This window comes from Delphinus delphis, chromosome 3, assembly GCF_949987515.2.
Source record: "Delphinus delphis chromosome 3, mDelDel1.2, whole genome shotgun sequence".
Lineage (NCBI taxonomy): Eukaryota > Metazoa > Chordata > Mammalia > Artiodactyla > Delphinidae > Delphinus > Delphinus delphis.
In genome coordinates, this window is record NC_082685.1 from 42,881,922 (window position 1) to 42,903,574 (window position 21,653).

The window sequence follows — 21,653 nt, forward strand, 5'->3', positions numbered from 1 at the left end:
TATGTTCGTGATATTGGTCTATAATTTTCTTTTTTGTGATATCTTTGTCTGGTTTGGGCATCAGGGTGATGGTGGCCTTGTAAAACAAGTTTGGGAGTGTTCCTCCCTCTGCAAATTTTTGGAAGAGTTTGAGAAGGACAGGTGTTAAGTCTTCTCTAAATGTTTGATAGAATTCGCCTGTGAAGCCATCTGGTCCTGGACTTTTGTTTCTTGGAAGATTTTTAATTGAAGTTTCAATTTCATCACCTGTGATTGGCCTGTTTATATTTTCTAATTCTTCCTTACTCAATCTTGGAACGTTGTACTTTTCCAAAAATTTGTCCATTTCTTCCAGGTTGTCCATTTTATTGGCATAGAGTTGCTTGTAGTAGAGTCTCTTAGGATGCTTTGTATTTCTGTGGCGTCTGTTGTAACTTCTCCTTTTTCATTTCTAATTCTATTGATTTGCATCCTCTCCCTTTTTTTCTTGATGAGTCTGGCTAAAGGTTTATTCATTTTGTTTATCTTCTCAAAGAACCAGCTTTTAGTTGTATTGATCTTTGCTACTGTTTTCTGTTTCTGTTTCATTTATTTCTGCTCTGATCTTTATGATTTCTTTCCTCCTACTAACTTTGGGTTTTCTTTGTTCTTCTTTTTCTAGTTGCTTTAGGTGTAAGGTTATATTGTTTATTTGAAATCTTTCTTGTTTCTTGAGGTGAGCTTGAATTGCTATGAACTTCCCTCTTAGAACTGCTTTTGCTGTGTCCCATAGGTTTTGGATCATCGTGTTTTTGTTGTCATTTGTTTCTAGGTATTTTTTGATTTCCTCTTTGATTTCTTCAGTGATCTCTTGGTTATTTAGCAGCACCGTTTAGCCTCCATGTATTTGTGTTTTTTACTTTTTTTTTTCCTGTACATGATTTCTAATCTCACAGTGTTGTGGTCAGAAAAGATGCTTGATACAACTTCAATTTTCTTAAACTTTCCAAGGCTTGATTTGTGACCCAAGATGTGATCTATTCTGGAGAATGTTCCATGTGCACTTGAAAAGAAAGTGTATTCTTCCGCTTTCAGGTGGAATGTCCTAAAAATATCAATTATTTTATAATGCAAGCCTGAGACTGGTTCAATTCCTCTCTCCATTAATTTGAATGCACTCTGAAAAATGAATCAATCCTAAACAAGACAACCAAGCAATAGAAAGCATTGTTGGTAGGAGACATAAAATAGTCATTATTTAAGTAAAATAAAACTTTCTAAGTTAAATGGTTTTTGGAGTTTTAGATTAATATATCTAATAAACTCCTGTAATTTCAAGTTACTGCTAAATCAGTAAAGGAAAATATAATCCCTCATCCACTGGCCTACGCCAAAAGTGAAAGGAAAAACTGAACTACAGAATGCCCTAAAATACTGCACTGAAACAATGTGCAGGGATGCTCCCGTCCACCACCCCCTCCCCCAGTTCCAGGAGAAAAATCAAGTGAAATAGTAAGGACAAGTTTTCTTATCCTGTAACTTTCTACTCAAGTCCAGTATCAAAAGTACCACCTGCAGGGCACAAGCTAGAAAGCTAACATTGCCTTCAAACATCACTCAAAAAAGCCTTCTGAATTACATAGTCTGTCACTATGTTTAAAGCTGATTTCTCCTTCTTAGTTGCAAATACATAAAATATACCCAGAGGCTCAAGAGAGATGGGCAGAGCTTTATAAATATTCATGTAAAACTAGCAGTTGTACTTCATATTTCAATAATTCAATGACAAATCATAAAAAGCATCTGTCTTTAATTTCTGTTGGTTTTAGGAAATGAATGGTAAAATATATACACTGTGGAGTCTTAATACCCCCATCATAGAGTGTGAATGATGGTCCGGTTGCGAAGCTCCTGGATATACTCTTTGGCGTGGGCGACTGCTGTCTTTGGTGCCTCAGGTGGAGGTGGAGGGCCTTCCACCAACTTCACAAAATAATGGCAAAAAACCTTCTCCATAATCCCAAAGCGACCTCTGCCGTGGTATCGGATGCGTTTCAGGTACTGGCCTCGCCCTGAGGTGGACTGAGCTAGACAGAGAAGAAAAAGAAAATTATAGGAAACAACTGTATCCACAAGATTACAGCTTGATCAGCTGAGCAATTTCTGCCCTTTCCTCAACTGGATTCTAAGACTACATGAGCTCACAGGCTGGCTACAGCAGGTTTGTCTCAAGACAAGTATCTCCTGAGTCCTTCCTTACTAAGGACCAGCCTCTACTCCAGGTGCTGCAGAAATAGGAGTGAACAAGAATAGCAAGGGCCCTGGCTCTGTGCAGTGCACACTCTAGAGGAGAAAGAGAGAAAATAAACATGATCATTTTAGTTAGTGACAAGTGCTACGAATAAAGAAAACAGTGATGTGACAGAGACTGATTGGGTCCTGGGAGGCAACTTGAGACTGGAGGGTGTCAAGACTGGAGGGTGTCAACTTGAGACTGGAGGCATCCTTGAGGAAGAGACATTTGATCCAAGACCAGAATGAATCATTCATGCAAATATCTAGGGGCAAGGTGTTCCAAGAAGAGGGAACAGCAAGTGCAAAGGCCCAATGGTAGGAACATGCTTGGCTTGGTTCAGGAACAGAACCTGCTGAAGCATAGTAAGCAAGGGAAAGAGTGATACAAACAAGGGGACGAGATCAGAAATGAAGGCAAGATTACACAGAGCCCTGGAGGCTGAGGGATGACGTCCTGATTTTATTCTAACTGTATTATATTCTAACTGTTCCTTTGGAACCAATGATTCCCAAATGCTGTCCTCAGGCTACTACATCAAACTAACTTAGGGAACATATTTAAAATGCTGATGCTGAGATCCCATCTCTAGATACTCTATATTTGGAGTGGGCTTTGAAAATTAAATCCTGAGCAAACAACACTCCCCCACACCCCAAGCAATTCTGATTCACAGCGAGGTTTAGGAACTCCTGTATCACATCTGTCCCCTCATCTCCCCTCTCCCATTCAACATGTCAAAGTTTGACCCTGCAAAATTTGAAGAAACCTCTTAAACAGCACAAGAAGAAATCTGTTCACCTGTTCACCCACAGTAAATCAGGGTAGTAATTACCTTCTACCACCTTCTGAATTTACTTAGTCTTACGTTTTTAGTTAATTTAATAAGCCTTTTAAAAAGGCAAAATCTATAGCATATGTAGCAAATTAATTCACTTCAATACTCACCATTCTTTTACTGTGACAGAACTTTATACTGCAGGGACCATATCAAAGTATGTGCTCCACAACCCTCTAACTACAAACCTCTCATGAAATGGTTTCAGCAGAAGCACCCTAGCTTTGCCAAAGAGAAAGCTAAGGATGAAAGTGATTAAGAAAACTGCCTAGGGTCTCAGTGAGATAAGGAGAGAACTACCACGCTTTTATCAACTTCATCTACTGGCACTAAAGAAATGAATTTAAGAATTTCCAAAGATGGGGGTGGGGGGCAGGTGGCTGAAATGGGTGAAGGGAGTCAAAAGGTACAAACTTCCAGTGATAAAATAAATAAGCCATGGGGATGTAATGTACAGCACGGTGACTATAGTCAATAATACCGTATTGCATATTTAAAAGTTGTTAAGACAATAGATCTTAAAAGTTCTCATCACAAGAAAAAAAATTCTGTAACTATGTATGGTGACAGATGTTAACTAGACTTGTAATCACTTTGCAATACTGAACCATTCAGTTGTACACCTGAAAGTAATATAATGTTATACATCAATTATACCTCAATTTAAAAAAAAATTTTATTTTTCCAAAGAAAAAGCAGCATTACACAAATCACTTTATAATACAGTACTACCAAGTGCCCTGAATCCACTTGTCAGGAGGAATCCTACAAACAAAAACAGTGACATTGGGAAGAGTGTAGAAACTTCTTAAAAGATTTTACAAGCATGGTAGCTAATTTTATCCAAAACTGCTACTCTACCCAACTTGAGCACCAGTTTCCAAATACCCTGAGAATAAGGAATACTACTCCAGTGAAGGAAGTATCAAAATTAGCTAACTGTGCAGGACTACATAATCTATCAAAACACAATGATCAACCCTATGAGGGTCTACGTTAACTACCATTTTCCTTCCATCTCTCCCAAAATACAGAAGAGAAGACACTCAATACCTGCTAAATGCCAGTTATGATTTCCTCCTTAATCCATAAAATATCATCTGCTTACCTTTATGCAAATAATGCCATCCCTTTTTTATGTCAAAACAAAAACATTAATTCTTCTGAAACACCAGGGTTCTTTAACACTCTGGAATGGGAATACCCAACACAGCCACTCGGACATCTGAATGAAATCAGGGCTTAGAGTATAAATTCCGAATTGTTTTTTTTTTTTTTTTTTTTGGCCGCACCACACAGCATGCAGGATCTTAGTTCCCTGACCAGGGATCGAACCCGTGGCCCCTGAATTGGAAGCGTGGAGTCGTTTCAAACTGCTTTAGTACGGAACCATTTCAATTAAATGAAACAATACGTAGATGCCTACTTCCACGTGAATCTGTTAAGAATGAAACACGGGTGAGAGTAGATCCAAAACTGCTGCCATTCATTCACCCAACATATAGAAATTCCAAGTTCCTGCTGGGTGTGAAGCACCATCCTGGGCTCTAAGGATACAGCAGTGACCAAGAAGCCTTTCTGCTTGACCCAGGCCCCACCCCTGGAGGCCTCAGAGCACAATTTCAAAACCAATGCTTAGAGTTAATAGTCTTAAAACACTGCCTTAATAACATAAATCTCTTACCCAAAAACCTCCTGTGGTTCCTCGTCAATACTGTTTTAACCAAATGCCACAGCTTGCCATGTTCAGCCCTCTGAAATCTAGGCCATGTTCACCTTTTCAATTTCATCTCCTCTAAGGCAAGCCTCTACTTTCTCTGCACTGTTCTACTCACTGTACCACACACTTACTGCTCATCCCAACCTATGTGCCTTTGCTTAAGTGGTTACCTCACTTTGAAAATTTTTCCTCTTGGATACTCCTTCAGATCCCCAAAAGCGTATCTTTAAAAGCTAAAATTGTCTAGAAAATCTCCATGACTATTTTAACCTATACTGACCTCCTCTTCTCTATTCCAACAATACCATTTACCTGTTACTCTTTTTGGTCCCAAACCATACGCTACCTTGTGTACGTGTTCATATTTCACCTGTAAAAGTTACTTCCTCAACAAAACTTACACTCCTCTTGTATTGTCCCCAAAGTTCATGCCCCATAAGGAACAGAAATGATTTTGAAATACATCTTCTGCTAATTAATATCATTTTTTCAATACAGATGTCTCTGGTAAATTTGCTCAAATTCTAAAATAAATTTCAAAGTTTTCCAAGTACATACAATACTAATAGTGTACGTGGTTTTGTTCCAACTAGGGAGAACAATTTATGTATTCTTCCAAAGGGCTATTACTGTCAAAGAACAAAACTACTTGTGCTAAATGTTTTAAATTGCTATAAAAGATATACCATCACCTAACTGTGTGTGTGGTATACTCACTGAAGGCACTCAAATACTTTTTGAAAGAAAGAAAAAACATAAAGACATCTCAAAAGTGGAAACAACCTTCTAAAGATAATGCCCAAGATAATGCTCTTCTAAAGATAATGCCCAGCAGGTACCATATTTAAAATATTGTCAATATTTCCTATTACTTGTATTTAGGTAAATACGAATCTTGACTTAACTTTAGAAACTCTCCCCCTTTCTCCTTCATCATTCTTAGCCCAGAAAACTGATTTACAAAGTCAGTCGTTCACTTTCCCTGAAGTGAACTACTATAGATGTCATGAATCATGAAGCAGTGACATTTTATTAGTCCATGTCCACTTGTTAAGGCCTGTTCACAGTGTCATTAGTCATCATTGTAAGTCTGAAAAGGAAATGAACTTTCAAAGTCTGTGGTCATGCAACACCAGGTATTAGCTTTAGACTGATGACAAGCATTTGAGGGAATTACCACATAATGAGAACATATGCTACCAAAAAAGCAAGTCCCTTAAAATGCCAGTACTTACTTATTTCAGGGGACTGAAAGAGCTATTGCTGAGCCGAAACAGTAGCCAACAAGTAACTAGTCTTTCAAAGCTCTAAAAGAAGTCTACGGAATAAAATGTCTAGGCCTTTTCAAAGACTGTAAGAAGATAAATCCATTTCCCAGATTTTATAGGTAAGAATGAATAGAACTTACCCAGGCCTCTCCCCTGGGGTTTCAGATTCAGTAAGTCTGTGGTGAGGCCTGGGAATCTGTATCTTTAATAAGAACCTCAGACGATTCTTATCAGGGAAGTTTAGCAAATACAGGGATAAAATGCCTGATGTGTTGTGGTCAGATACTTCATCTTCCTGTGGGTACTCATCTCTTTTTCCTTCATAATGGAATTAGGCAACAAAATACTTAGCAAATGAGTTTTTAAAATCATAAGACAAATCCAAAGTTATTAGCCCTACTTAAGAAAAGAGATTTTGACCCAGGACTACATGAAAGGAAGGTGTAGGAAGGGCAGAGGTTTTTCAGCAGAAATGTGCCTGAAGAGACCAATGCATTAAAGGACCATTCACATGGGACTGGTTAAGTTGATTTTTGCTTAAAGGCAACATTGGACTTTGCTCCTTCATTTGGGAAGACAGGATTAAGCTCCTCACCCTCTCTCTCAACAGTACTACAACTGTTGAAACATATTTAACACAAATCCCATTTCACTTGCATCTGATTTCCATTATGAAATGTTGCCTATCAGCTAAGAAGCCAATATTCCTATAAAGTTGAACAAAATTAAATAAATTTGATTTCATATTCAGTCATGGAGCAGGAAAGGTCACCAAGAGGTTTTAAGCAAACGGTCTTGCTCTTTATTTCATCTCTTCCAATGATTCTGGGTCCTTCCAGCATTATTTATTCATGCTGCTCCCAGAAGAAAATGCTTATGATTAATTACTGTGGACTGCATCTTCTGAGTTGCCATTTGATTCCCCTCTGTATAAGAATGTAATTAGTTATACAAGATTCAGCTTTAAAATAAGATATTTCAGTTGAAAATCATAACTCATTTGAATTTCAGAAGTAGGTGTGGTTGCCAGCATCAATTCCAGGTGAGTTGAGGTAAGGTACTAACTAAATCAGAATAAATATCTCCAGTAGAGCAGAGGTTATATGACAAAGTGCAATTTAGATGTTTTTTTTAAAATTCTAATTTTTGAAAAACTATAAGGCACAGCTAACTTCCCCCAGAATGATTCAGCCTTTTACCCTCCATTTGGAGAGCAGCAGTTCCCATATTTTGAGTTTAAAATAGCTTTAGGTAAAACAGTCCTTCTCATATGCAGGTTTGGCAGATTGAGAAAATTTTGCTTTGACATCAACATCTCTGTTTGATTACAAAACTGCTGAGGTTAGCAGTAATTGCTGCAGTAACTCCAGCCACTGCTCTACTTTACTGTGGTGTTAGGGGAGCGGGGGGAGAGCTTTATAATAACCATTGATCTCTTTCTAAAAAAGGAGCAGTATGAAGGTATGCTACCAAAAAATCCCTTACATTTGTACAGTGTACCAGGCTTCCCAAAACATATTGCCACACATTAATTTAATGTGATGTGGAACAAGCATACAAAGCTGAGGTAATGCTTCAGGATGTAATAACAAAGGGGAACCAACACATCTGGGTCATCTGAGCCTTCGAAGGCCCCCTTGGCTTTTAGAGTTCAACAGATTTTCCATTCTGGTAAATGGAAGACTAACTTATAGGATACCTTTAGGGATTAGGCACCTGGCTTGGCACATTATAAATAAAGATTTTTTTAAGTCCACCTGTGATCCTTTATACATCTCCTTTGGGTTGACAAAGAATTCATTTTTTAAAAAATCAGTTACATTCTTCCATAGTTTCATTATGATTAACAGACCACTCTATATATCATCTTGATATCCATTATTTAATAATTATCAGCAATAGGTTTCATGATCTCAGTCTCATTACGAAACAGGTAACAATAAAGCAGTAAAGTTAGGACCATTTACAACTGACTAACATTAGCATGCTGAAGGCTGAAGAATAAGTTATTACCAGCAATTTTCACTAGCAAACACAGTCCAAAGTATTTAGATATCAAAGACTGTTATTAGATGAAGAATTTGGCATCACTGTTGGAAGCCATTTTCCAAAGCTAAGAATATTAAAGATCTTACCTATATATAAATTGGATCTGAATTCCACATTGTGGTCTCTCACTGCCATATCTTGTGCTTCTAAGAGAACCTTAAATAAGGAAAAGAAAGGCATTCATATTGCTGACCTGAACTAAAACAGAATTAAATTTCTCATTTCTTATTGTTATCTCTATGACTGCTAATCACATGCCTTCCTATTGCAGTCAGTTTTAAAAAGAGAATATCAAATTATAACAGTACTAAGGAAAAGGGATACAGTGAGCTTTCCTTCCTCAGACAAGAATTGCAAATGCAAAGAACACAGTCCAGGTCCTGCTAAGTTTTAAATGGAATGTTTAAGCTGTAAAGGAGGAGATAACAACACTTGCAGCAGTACCCTTGGTAATGGGCATTATGGCTTTGATTCATAGACTTGTCAAGTTCAAGAAGCTCAAGGGCTAAATCTTATTGAAAATTCTTAAACTTTAGATCCAAAATAACCATTAACAACATCAGACAAGTAGAGAAAATCATACTTGAAAATTTCCTTTAAGAATTATTAAATTTGGGAATTCCCTGGTGGTGCAGTGGTTGGGAATCCGCCTGCCAATGCAGGGGACACAGGTTCGAGCCCTGGTCTGGGACGATCCCATATGCCGCGAAGCAACGAAGCCCGTGGGCCACAACTACTGAGCCTGAGCTCTAGAGCCCACGAGCCACAACTACTGAGCCCGTGTGCCACAACTCCTGAAGCCCATGCGCCCAGAGCCCATGCTCCACAACAAGAGAAGCCACCACGATGAGAAGCCCATGCACCGCAACAAAGAGTAGCCCCCTCTCACTGCAACTAGAGAAAGCCAGTGCACAGAAAGGAAGACCCAGTGCAGCCAAAGATAAATAAATAAATAAATTTTTTTAAAAAAGAATTATTAAATTTATACTCCAAGGATATTTTGAATTAACTTCCTCCAGAACACATTTTTTAAAATAGGACAACTGTTGTCAGAAATAACAGAAATCAGATCTTTCCCTCCTTTAAAGATGAAGAATGTAGTACAAAGCTGGGTACACAACAGATAATTAGTAACTGCATTCTGAATGGAAATAAATACAAGCATTACAATAGAGCCTCTTACAAGTCTGAATCCAACCACCTTAAATATTCACCCACTAAAAGATATGACTTTATATGAAAATTAACTGAACTATAGGAAATAATGCTAATATCCCCAGATGTCCTCAACTCAGCTTTTTGAAACAAAAACACTCATGTGCCTAGAATGAGTCAGCACAAATATCAACAGTCATGTGCACCTAGTGAATCAGCTACATTTAGAGCTAGAAGTGTCTTTAGAGATCATCCAATCCAACCCCACCTAGTTTACAAGTGAGAAAAATGGAACCAGACAAGTGTCTTGCCCAAAATCACAACAGAAACTATCAGAGAAAAGGTAAGACTCCAACTCCCCTGAGTGCCAGTACAGTGCTCTTTCCACTCAACTAGTTATAAAATCCCAAGCTCTCAGTTGTGGAACTTACAAAAAAAAAAATCTTTTAAAAAGTTTATCAAGCCCCCAATCATTAAAAATAAGATGTATCACTTCACTTCACAGACAGATCATAAAACATAAATCACTATCTGGTGCAAATAAAAGCATCTAAGGAAAAAAAAAATACTTAAAGCACAGAACATTCCTAAGGTATAAGGACATTAATAAAACGGAGTCCCCTCAATCTGTATTATATAAACTATGCATTTACACTAGCGAATTCAGGATTTAGGCAAAGCTTACTAACACCTGCAAGCCAACTATTCGCTCCCTCCCCACCAATCTTAGTTTACCTCTTTAATTATCTGGGCCCCTTTTTTGTCACTGAATTCCAACTGAGCCAGAGCCTGGTCAATGGACATTCCTCGTATCTAGAATTAAAGGGTAACAGACAAGAGAAAATAAACAAATTAGTTTACAAAGTCAGCATTCCCTTTTCAGTGAAAAGTAAAAGTCTTACATAATCCAAATAACTTCTAAAATTAGCTAACTAGTTACATGTTAATTACATCTCAATAAAAGTGGGGAAAAACCTTTTTCATTAATAAAAATAGCTAACTAAATGCAGGCAAAAGAGAAGAAAACAAGTTTGAGAAGGGATGCCACCACCCTCTGTAGGTCAAAATCAAACTTAAAATTTTTAACCACTAAACCTGGATTATAATGGTTTCAATAATAATAAAAGAAAGCGGACGTGACAGAGAAAGGTCACAGGTTGGCAAGGATCACAGTAGGCACTAAAGGCATCTCCTTCTCCTATAGAAGAAATGTATTACATGTGTATTTGCTGCTTTTGTCTTCTCTCATATATAAATTTCATTTTCGAGGTAAAAAACTTACAAAGGCAACAGTTTTGAAATAGGTTGAATCAACTTTTACAGATACGTAAGTTTACTTCCTGGATTCTCTAACTATAGCCAGGTTCTTGATGCCTTTCTTCTAAAGTGTCTATATATCCAACATGATTTAGTTTGTCAGGAGGTAAAAATTAAGCAAAATCACCAATCTCTGAACTATCACTTTTGGATTACCTACGAAATGTCTAAAAATGTAATTATATTCCTCACTTTTTGGAAAAAACAGGGCAAGTTTTTTTGCTTTTTTCAAATCCTGGGGTAAAATTTGTAGCTTCTTTCCCTATATATTATACGGTAATAGTCATTTTAGCTTACCAATTTTGCCAAATACCACATCTTGTCTTTGCTGTACTTTATTTGTCTTCGACAATGGTAGATTTCCTTACAAACAGGAAAAAAAATTAAGCAATTTTATCAAAATGACAGTAAAACACTGTTAATAAAGTTTTTACTTTCTGTGCTTAATGAAATGCTGCCATAAGAAATAAAAACATTATTAAGAATTTGGAAGACTTCCCTGTGGTGCAGTGGTTAAGAATCCGCCTGCCAATGCAGGGGACACGGGTTTGAGCCCCGGTCCAGGAAGATCCCACATGCCACAGAGCAACTAAGCCCGCGAGCCACAACTATTGAGCCCGTGCGCCACAACTACTGAAGCCCGTACACCTAGAGCCCGTGCTCCGCAACAAGAGAAGCCACTGCAATGAGAAGCCCATGAGCCTAGAGCCCATGCTCTGCAACAAGAGAAGCCACTGCAACAAGAAGCCTGCGCACCACATCGAAGAGTAGCCCCCACTCACTGCAACTAGAGAAAGCCCACGTGCAGCAACGAAGACCCAAGGTAGCCAAAAATAAATAAATAAATTTATTTATTTTTTTAAAAAAAAATTTGGGGACGCTTTTTCCCTATACAAAGTTATACTTTTCCAAATTCTCACTATGTTATAAAGATTACTAAGGGAAAAACAAACTGTAAAATGGCTAGTTTGTGACAAAGTTTGCAATGCTGCTATACAGAGGAATAGTAAAAGACTGAAACTAAAGTATTTTGAAAACATTTAGCTGGCTAAAAGAACAAAAGAAAAGGTACAAAAAGGTTTCTTGTTAGTGAGGAGAACAATGGCAAAATGGATAAAGTAACTATTTTCATAAGAAAACCAATATTGTAAGTGTTCAGTCAAGAGCAGGTTCTAGAATCAGACTACCTCGGTCTGAATCCCAGCTCTACCATTTACCAGCTACTTAACTTCTCTCTGCTTAAGTTTCTTGTTCTTTAAAATGAAGATAATAGTACCTAACACATAAAACTATAATAAGGATTAAATAAAGTTACCTATATAAAGTAAGTACTTTACAGTGTCTAGCACATGGTAAGATCTTACTAAACGTTAGCTTTTATTGTCTTCTATTTATAGTGGTAGGTATATCCTACTGAATTTTTAAATCAATCCTCCGTTGAACAATTTATAGTTCACAAAGCACTTTTCATAATTCATATCATCTAACTCTATGAGTTGGGAGAAAAAACACTTTATAAACCTTTTACAAAATGAAAATCAGAGAAATCAAGTGACTTGTGCAAGATAGCAAAGTTTGTAAGCTAGTGCCACACAGGGAAGTATGTGAAGGGCTTAATACAATGTCTGGCAGGTGTATCTTTAAAGTTCCCCTCATGACTCTAAAACCCACATTCTTCCTACTATTATACCATAATGCCACTTAAAAAAAAATTAGAAAACATTTTTCAAGGCAAATAAAAGCAGAGGAACCTCAAAACTTTCTAACATTCTGACTCCTGCTAGAAGTTTACAAATGCCTTAGGATTTTACTCAGTGCCCCATCTACTATTATTTAACTACATATTCCAAATTCTGAAGATCAGAATGAGATAGAATAGTAAATATTATCTGGCCTTCTTCTAAACAAGAGATAAAACAAATTTTTAAAATGTTTGCAGGTAGCGGATTGGAAAGCCTAAGGGACACTGCAAATAATGGCACAGTGTATCAACTATGTGGCTAGGTGAGGAAATTATTCCCTGTTAATAAGCAAGGTGTTTATAAACAGCATTAATAATTTAGGCATAACAGGTATAACTGTTACACCAAAATCAATTTACTAAATACTATTTAAAAATCAGAAAATGTTAAGGTATTTTCCAAAAGTCTTAATTTGTCCCAGAAAAGGATTACTCCCTCAAACAAAATCTGTGCAAAATAGAGAACTAAATGAGGTTTCTCCAAAGTGCCTATATAAAATCTAACCAAACGTCTTCACACAGGCACTTATAGAAGTATATATTATGCAAAAGTTAACCAAAATAGTTTCAGTAAATTACAATATATAACAAATGATTTAACTGACACTGTTCTTCATTTGCTAGAGTTAGGTAGATAATCTACTGTTAACGATTTGAATTTTGCTATTTAGGATGTATCCTGAAGTGTGTTTAACATCCAAAAAGACTGGTACTTACAAAATACAAAATTTCCCTTTAGATTCTGGACCTGACAAATACTATTATGATTTCTTTATTTCCAGTTAAAGCCAAGTCCAGAGAGCTCAAGTAAGAAGTAAAGAAAGCTCATTATAGAAAATATATATTTTTTTTAATTTTTACTTTATTTTTGGTTGCATTGGGTCTTTGTTGCTCTGCGTGGGCTTTCTCTAGTTGCGGCGAGAGGGGGCTACTTTTCGTTGCGGTGCACGGGCTTCTCATAGCGGTGGCTTCTCTTGTTGCAGAGCACAGGCTCTAGGCGCACGGGCTCAGTAGTTGTGGCACATGGGATTAGTTCCACCACGGCATGGGGGATTTTCCCAGACCAGGGCTTGAACCCATCTCCCCTGCATTGGCAGGCAGATTCTTAACCACTGTGCCACCAGGGAAGTCCCTAGAAAATATTTTATTTATGATAGTTGTACAAATGTGTAAATTTTGGTTAATTACAAAATGGAGTCAATGCTTAATAGCACAGATTCTATGACAAATCAAACTTTTAAGCTCTGATGGCACAATAAAATATGAAAGTTAACAACTCATTTGTTTAAGCTATTAAGATCTCTTTTTCTTCTTAGTTCCCAATCAGGTAGGAGGTCTTTAAATGAATAAATAAACTCCCCTAAATGAGAAAAAAAAAACCATAAAACTGTATTAATTCAGACTAATATCTAGATAGCAACTGAATTTTAATAAAATGCATGCTGTCAAGTTCATATAAAAACTAAGCAAATGACATTACTTAGATTATATTGATTATCCAGTAGCCTTAAATCCCAAAGGACCTTAAAAGATGTTTGCTAAACTGAATGATTTATAATTAACACAGTAATTCTATTTCTAAAGTACTTATCACAGTTCATTTTCTTAAGGATTCAAATGTTCCCACCTTGTTCATGCTATTATTACTTACTTAAACTTTTTAAGAGATGTGTATGTATCCCACAGAAAATTCATATTAAGCTAGAAATTTGTCTTTTATTTCAGACTAGAGCAATGTCTAGCAATTTGGAAAGGGCAAAAGGATTCTGAGCAACTAAAGATAAGTTAAAGTCTGGAAGGAATAAGGTATCTCTGGAAGGAATCCAATGATTAAATTCAAACCTTAGGTTCAAAGTTTTGTAAATTACAAAAAAAAAAAAAGGAAGAAAAACCTCACAACCAAGTGTGTCTATACTCAAGTATAAAACATTGGAAAATCATACATATGATTTAAATATTGGCCAACGGCTTAAGCCATTCTTACCAACCCCTCGTGCTCCATTATCAAGCCTCTTGGAGTCAAAATTCAGTTGAAACGTCTCAAGCTATTAGCTCAGTTTTAGAGTTAAGGCTCCTATCCAGGAAGTTAAGTCAAGGCAAATAAGTAAAACAAAGACAATCATTTTAACTACAAAAAAGATAAATCTAGAACATTTTCTGTACCAATTAAAAGATTCCTGTATAATTTTTTTCTTTTCTTAACATGGAATAATAAATCACTGCTAGCCACACAAGAGCAAGAGTGCTTTATCAAAATCAAGAGATTAGTTCTACCCACAAACTTACAGCTGGTCTCCGAGGTTCTCCAGGCAGTTGTGGAGGATAAACAATTTTATTCTTCTTCTCCCATTTTCGAGATATTTCAAGAGAAGCACTTGTGTGAATATGTGATTGGGGTAAAACGCTGTGAGATGAAAAATGCCTGTAAAGCAACAGACATTTAGAATCTTTTCCAAAGCTTATCTATCTTCTGAACCACATCAGCTCCATTTTGATGGCAACTATTTAAGGATCACAAGTGGAAACATTCTAGACATATTTGTTAACAAAGAATCGAGATTACATAAAATACCACAAAGAGCTAGTAGTTTACTGAAGACTAAGAAGAGTGAAAAGTCAGTAACTCATGTAAGTCAAATAATAAACAGTTATTAACACAAGATTTTAATTGAGGTATAGCTGGTGTACAACATTACGTAAGTTTCAGGTGTACAGCACAGCGAGTCACAATTTTTAAAGGTTACATTCCATTTACAGTTATTATAAAAGTTTGGCTATGTTCCCTGTGTTGTACAGTATATCCTTGGAGCTTATGTATTTTATACATAGTAGCTTGTACCTCTTAACCTCCTACCCGTTCTGCCTCTCACCCCTTCCCTCTTCCCACTGGTAATCATCACCTTGTTCTCTACATTTCTGTTTCTTTTTTGTTTATATACACTAGTTTATTTTATACTTCAGATTCTACATATAAGTGATATCATACAGTATTTATCTTTCTCCATCTGACTTATTTCACTAAGCAGAATACCAACCCAAGTCCATCCACGATGTTGCGAATGGCAGAATTTCATTCCTTTTTATGGTGGTCAACGACTATTGATTCTCTACTGTAAGTCATCTCAGTCCTAAAATAGATTTAAAGGCACAGAGGATCTCTGACATGATCTGTGGAATTCCTCAACTTTGTTGAATAATCAAGACAAAAACATCACTTTCTAATCCCTAAGAAATTAATGCATAAAGGTGGCTTCATTCGCCTCCTGATGTAAAAAGACACCACCCACCATCCATGAAGTAGTCTTTCTGCAAAAACAAACTCGAATTAATCAAGCCTCTAGATTCAATGCAGAAAATACAGAGACAGGGAAACCTGTTAAACAACACGAAGGGGATGCACTCAGCAAAATCCAAGCTGTACAAAACTCTACAAGACGAACAGCCCATTTTCTTCAACAAATAAATTACAAGGAGAAAAAAAAAGAGCTGAATAAAGAACCTACAGATTACGAGAATTAAGAAAAAAGTCAGTTAATGGGTGGACTTTTTAAAAAATTTTTATTCAATGTATTTAAACAAAAAAACAAACAAAACAAACAAACAAAAAACCCCAATTCACCCATTTCTCTCACCCTCAACCCGCTGCCTCTTGCAATCACCAATCTGTTCTCCGTACCTATGAGGCTGGTTTGGTTTTTGTTTTGTTTTGATTTTTAGATTCCACATATAAGAAATATCAAATGCTATTAGTCTTTCTCTGCCTGACTTATTTCACTTAACATAATACCCTCAAGGTCCATCCTTATTGTCACAAATGGCAAGATTTCATTCTTTTTTATGGTTGATTAATATTCCTCTATGTTTGCGTGTGGTGAGTGTGTGTGTTTATATATTTACATATATCACAATTTCTTTAACTACTCATCCACTGATGGAAGCTTAGGTTGTTTCCATACCTTGGCTATTGTAATGTAGCAATGGACGTGAGTGTGTATATATCTTTCCAAATTAGTGTTTTTGTTCTATTCAGAAGTGGAATTGCTAGATCACACGGTAGTTCATTTTTAGTTTTTTGAAGAACCTCCGTACTGTTTTCCACAGTGGCTGCACCAATTTACATTCCCACCAACAGTGCACAACAGTCCCTTTTCTGCACATCCCTGCCAACACTTCTTATTTCCTATTTTTTTGATAATAGCCATTCTAACAGGTGTGAGGTGGTATCTCATTGTGGTCTGGATTTGCATTTCTCTGATGATTAATGATATGGACTATCTTTTCATGTACCTATTGGTCAATGGCATGTCTTCTTGGCAAAATAGCTATTCAGATCATCTCATTTTTTAATTTGATTGGGGTTTTTTTTACTATTTAGTTGTCTAAGTTTGTTGTATATTTTGGACATTAGCCCTTTATCAGATATATGACTTACAATTATTTTCTCCCATTCAGTAGGCTGCCTTTTCATTTTGTTGATGGTTTCCTGTGCTATGCAGAAGATTTCTAGTTTAATTAGGTCCTACTTGTTTACTTTTGCTTTTGGTATCAGATTCAAAAAATCATTGCCAAGACCTATGTCAAAGAGCTTACTGCCTGCTTTCTTCTAGGAGTTTTATGGTTTCAGGTCTTACATTCAAGTCTTTAACCTATTTTGAGTTAATTTTGGAGTATGGAGTAGGATAGGATCAAATTTCATTCTTTGGCATGTGGCTGTCCAATTTTCCAAATACCATCTGTTAAAGAGACTGCCCTTTCCCCAACATGTATTCTTGCTCTACTGTCATAAGTTAATTGACAACATGTGTGAGGGATTATTTCTGGGCTCTATATTCTGTTCCATTGATCGATGTGTCTGTTTTTATACCAATATCATACTGTTTTAATTACTATACCTTTGTAATATAGTTTGAAATCAGGTAGCATGATGCCTCCAGCTTTGTTTTTCTTTAAGATTGCTTTGGCGGGGCTTCCCTGGTGGCGCAGTGGTTGAGAGTCCGCCTGCAGGTGCAGGGGACACGGGTTTGTGCCCCGGTCCGGGAAGATCCCACATGCCGCGGAGCAGTTGGGCCCGTGAGCCACGGCCACTGGGCCTGCGCATCCGGAGCCTGTGCTCCGCAACGGGAGAGGCCACAACAGTGAGACGCCCATGTAACACACACACACACACACACACACACACACACACACACACACACACACACACACAAAGATTGCTTTGGCTTTTGGGGTCTTTGGAGGTTCCACACAACTTTTAAGCCTGTTTGTTCAGGCTTCTCTGGTGGCACAGTGGTTATGAATCCACCTGCCAGTGCAGGGGACATGGGTTCAAGCCCTGGTCTGGTAAGATCCCACATGCTGCAGGGCAACTAAGCCTGTGTGCCACAACTACTGAGCTGGTGTGCAACAAATACTGAAGCCCGTGCGTCTAGAGCCAGTGCCCCGCAACAAGCCACTGTAATGAGAAGCCCGTGCACTGCAATGAAGACACAACGCAGCCAATAAATAAATAAATAAATAAATAAAATTTAAACAAAACAAAACACTGTTCCATTTCTGTGAGAAATGCCATTGAAATTTTGACAGGAATTGCACTGAATCTGTAGACTGCTTTGAGTGGTATGGTCATTTTAACAATATTAATTCTTCCAATCCATGAACACAAAATATCTTTGCATTTATTTCTATCTTCTTCAATTTCTTTCATTAATGTCTTGTAGTTTTTAATATACAAGTCTTTCATCTCCTTGGTTAAATTTATTTCTAGGTATTCTATTCTTTTTAATACAATTGTAAATGGGTTGTTTGATTAATTTATCTTTCTGATAGTTCATTATTAGTATAAAGAAACAAAAGATTTTTGTTTGATTTTGTATCTTGCAACTTTACTGAATTTGTTTATTAGTTTTAATAGTTGTTTGGAGTCTTTAGGGTTTTCTTATCATATCATCTGTAAATAGTCATAGTTTTACTTCTTCCTTTCCAATCTGGATACCTTTTATCTCTTTTTCTTGTCTAATTTCTGCAGCTAGAACTTCTAATACCATGCTGAATAAAAGTGGCAAGAGTGTACATCGTCGACCTTAGAGGAAATGGTTTCAGCCTTTCACCATTGAGTATGATGTTAGCTGTGGACTTGTCATATATGGCCTTTATTATGTTGAAGTATGTTCATTCAATACCTGCTTTGTTGAGAGTTTTTATCAAAAACGGATGTTGAATTTTGTCAAATGCTTTCCCTGCATGTCAATATTGAGACGATCATATGATTTTTATCCTTCATTGTGTTAACGTGGTGAATTGCACTGACTGGTTTGCAGATGTTGAACCATCCTTACATTTTTGGAATACAGCCCACTTGATCACGATGTATGATCCTTTTAATGTATTGGTGAATTCAGTTTGCTAAGAATTTGTTGAGGATTTTGCATACATGCTCATCGGGGATACTGCCTGTAACTTTTTGTGTGTGGCACCCTTGTCTGGTTTTGGTATCAGGAAAATGCTAGCCTCATAAAATATGTTTTGAAGAATTCTACCCTCTTCTGTCTTTTGGGAGAGTTTGAGAAAGATTGATTTTAATTCTTTTAATGTTTGGTAGAATTCACCAGGGAAGCCATCTGGTCCTGGACTTTTGTTTGTTAGATGGCTTTTGATTATTCATTCAATCTCCTTGCTAGTAATCAGTCTGCTCAGATTTTCTATTTCATCATGATTCAGTCTTAGTAGTTTATATGTTTCTAGGAATTTCTCCATTTCTTCTAAGTTGTCCAATCTGTTGGCGTATAATTATTCATAGTAGTCTCTTAAGATCCTTTGTATTTCTGTGGTATCACTGTCACACTAGTGACACTATCACTCTTTCATTTTTGATTTTATTTATTAGAGTCCTGTCTCTTTTTTCTTGTTGAGTCTAGCTAAAGGTTTGTCAGGTTTGGGGTTTCTTCTCTTTTTTTAATCTTTTCAAAGAATCAGTTCTTAGTTTTATTGATCTTTTCTTTTTTTTTTTTTTGATCTTTTCTATTGTGTTTTTAGTCTCTAGTTCATTTATTTCTGCTCTAACCTTTTTATTTCCTTCCTTCTACTAACCTTGGACTTCATTTCTTCTTCTAGTTCCTTGAGGTATAGAGTTAGGCTGTTTCTTCAGACTTTTCTTATTTCTTGAGGTAGACATTTATTGCTGTGAACTTCCCTCTTAGAACTGCTTTTGCTACACTGCATAAATTCTGCTATGTTACATTTCCATTTTCATTTTCCTCAAGGTATTTATTTCTTCTTTAACCCAGTGGTTATTCAGTAGCATATTGTTTAATCTCCTGAACTCACATCCTCCTACAAACACACTGAGTCTACAGCTACATGTGGAACAACTTCCTTTTAAAAAAAACTAAAGGCTGGCTGGGTGACAACTACATATCAGGCAAACAAGAAGAAAACGACATTAAAGCAGGTAGGAAAGGGTGGCTCACAATCCTGTCATAAACCCCACCCCCAGTATGGCAACCCACACCTGGGAGGGAACTCAAAACCCAGAGCTTCTCCCTGAGAAACAAAGGGTTCAAACCCCACATCAGGAACTGCAACTTTTAAGACACGCACTTCAGATGAACCCCCAAAACACCTAATTTTGAAAACCAATTGAGCTCATGGCCTGAGACCCACAAGATGGAGACAATCAGAGAAACACCTCTTAAAGAGTCACGCTCAGAAACTCACCTGCCCCAATGCCCAGCTCAGAGGCAGCTGATTGCACCCATAAGTGAAGTAAAGGAGGCTCACCTGCTTACAGTAAAACCTCAGGCTAGGGGGACTTCCCTGGTGGCACAGTGGGTAAGACTCCACGCTCCCAATGCAAAGGGCCTGGGTTCGATACCTGGTCAGGGAACTAGATCCCACATGCGTGCCGCAACTAAGAGTTCACATGCCACAACTAAGGAACCCGTGTGCCACAACTAAGGAGCTGGCAAGCCGCAACTAAGGAGCCCTGGAGCCGCAATTAAGGAGCCCACCAGCCACAACTAAGGAGCCCACGTGCTGCAACTAAGGAGCTGGTGAGCCACAACTAAGGAGCCCACAAGGAGCAACTAAAGAGCCCACCTGCCACAACTAAGACCCTGTGCAACCAAATAAATAAATAAATATTAAAAAAAAAAAAACCTCAGCCTGGGGACTTCCCTGGGAGTCCAGTGGTTAGGACTCCACACTCTCACTGCTGAGGGCCCAGGTTCAATCCCTGGTCGGGGAACTAAGATCCCACAAGCCATGTGGCATGGCCCAAAGCCAACAAACAAACAAAAAAAAACACCTCAGCCTGTGGATCAGGCATCCAATTTTACACACACCTTTAGGAGCCTGCTGGAACGCTCACTGTACGGGGATGGAGACTAGTGGGTGCCATCTTTGCCCTCTCCCTTTGCCATGTCCCCTGCATTGGCAGGCAGATTCTTAACCACTGCCCCACCAGGGAAGAAGTCCCTAGGCGATAACTCTTTATTGCCTGGCTCTGGAGGTCAGGGGAGTTTGCGCTCCTGGTCACATGGGACTGTAATAATAGGTGTCACCCAGAAAGGAGTTCATAACCCTGTTTGGCACCATGATTTTTATGACTGCTGCTAGGGGACACTTCTACATCACCTGACTCTGGTGACCAGTAGGGCTTATGCTTGTGGGCCCCCCAGGACTGTAACCAACAGAGAAAGAGTTCCTAAACAGCTGCCACCCCCAGGGCACAGCAAGAGGCAACAGACCTTTGAGGTCTTTCTGTGAAGGAGGCCTATTAGCTAATCATAACGACTGTGGCCTGGGGGCAGGTTTCTAATTAAACAACATATGGAGGGGCTGACTGTAATCCTTTACACACGGCTGGTGCAGTTTCTGCAGCTGACATCCAGAGGATGCCCATCACCTGGCCCTGATGGCCAAAGGGGCTTGTGTTCTGGGGTCTCATGGGACTGTGGCAACTGGGGAGGGATGGCTGTTGGCAGGCTACTATCCTCAGGAGACTGTGCAGACAGCAGACCAAGGCACACTCCCCATTCTTTCTGCGAGGAGGCCACTCTGCCTGTCCTGGAGCTTTCGACTGAGTGGCAGGCCTCAAGTCTGGCACACGTTTGGTGGCCTGTGGAGCTGCTCTCAACAATGCAGACTGGAGACACCATCTTGGTGCTCCTTCTCTGCCTTGCTCCAGCTCACCAGTAACTCCCAAAAAAGAAGCTTATACACTCATCTGGACAGTGTATCCTGATTTTTGCAACTGCTGCCCAGGGGACAGATCATGTGGCTCTGTGGGCCAGCAGGGCTTACATTTGTGGCCCCCC

General features: G+C 38.1%; 1 protein-coding gene across 5 annotated transcripts in view; it reads right to left on the reverse strand.

Annotated features, from left to right (window-relative positions):
• Positions 1–1,655: 1,655 nt before the first annotated feature.
• Positions 1,656–21,653, reverse strand: part of MRPL22 (mitochondrial ribosomal protein L22) — a 36,327-nt gene continuing 16,329 nt past the window's right edge. The window contains exons 3-7 of one of the 5 annotated variants that reach the window (XM_060008466.2): positions 14,626–14,761; positions 10,896–10,961; positions 10,017–10,094; positions 8,213–8,282; positions 1,656–2,040 (exon numbers count right to left, since the gene is read on the reverse strand). In XM_060008466.2, the coding sequence (XP_059864449.2) occupies positions 1,913–2,040; positions 8,213–8,282; positions 10,017–10,094; positions 10,896–10,961; positions 14,626–14,761 (478 nt within the window). In that variant the 3' untranslated portion in view covers positions 1,656–1,912. Of the gene's footprint in view, positions 2,046–8,212; positions 8,283–10,016; positions 10,095–10,895; positions 10,962–14,625; positions 14,762–21,653 lie in introns of all 5 variants that reach the window. The other 4 variants (XM_060008465.1, XM_060008469.2, XM_060008467.1 and 1 more) reach the window with 4 other exon arrangements.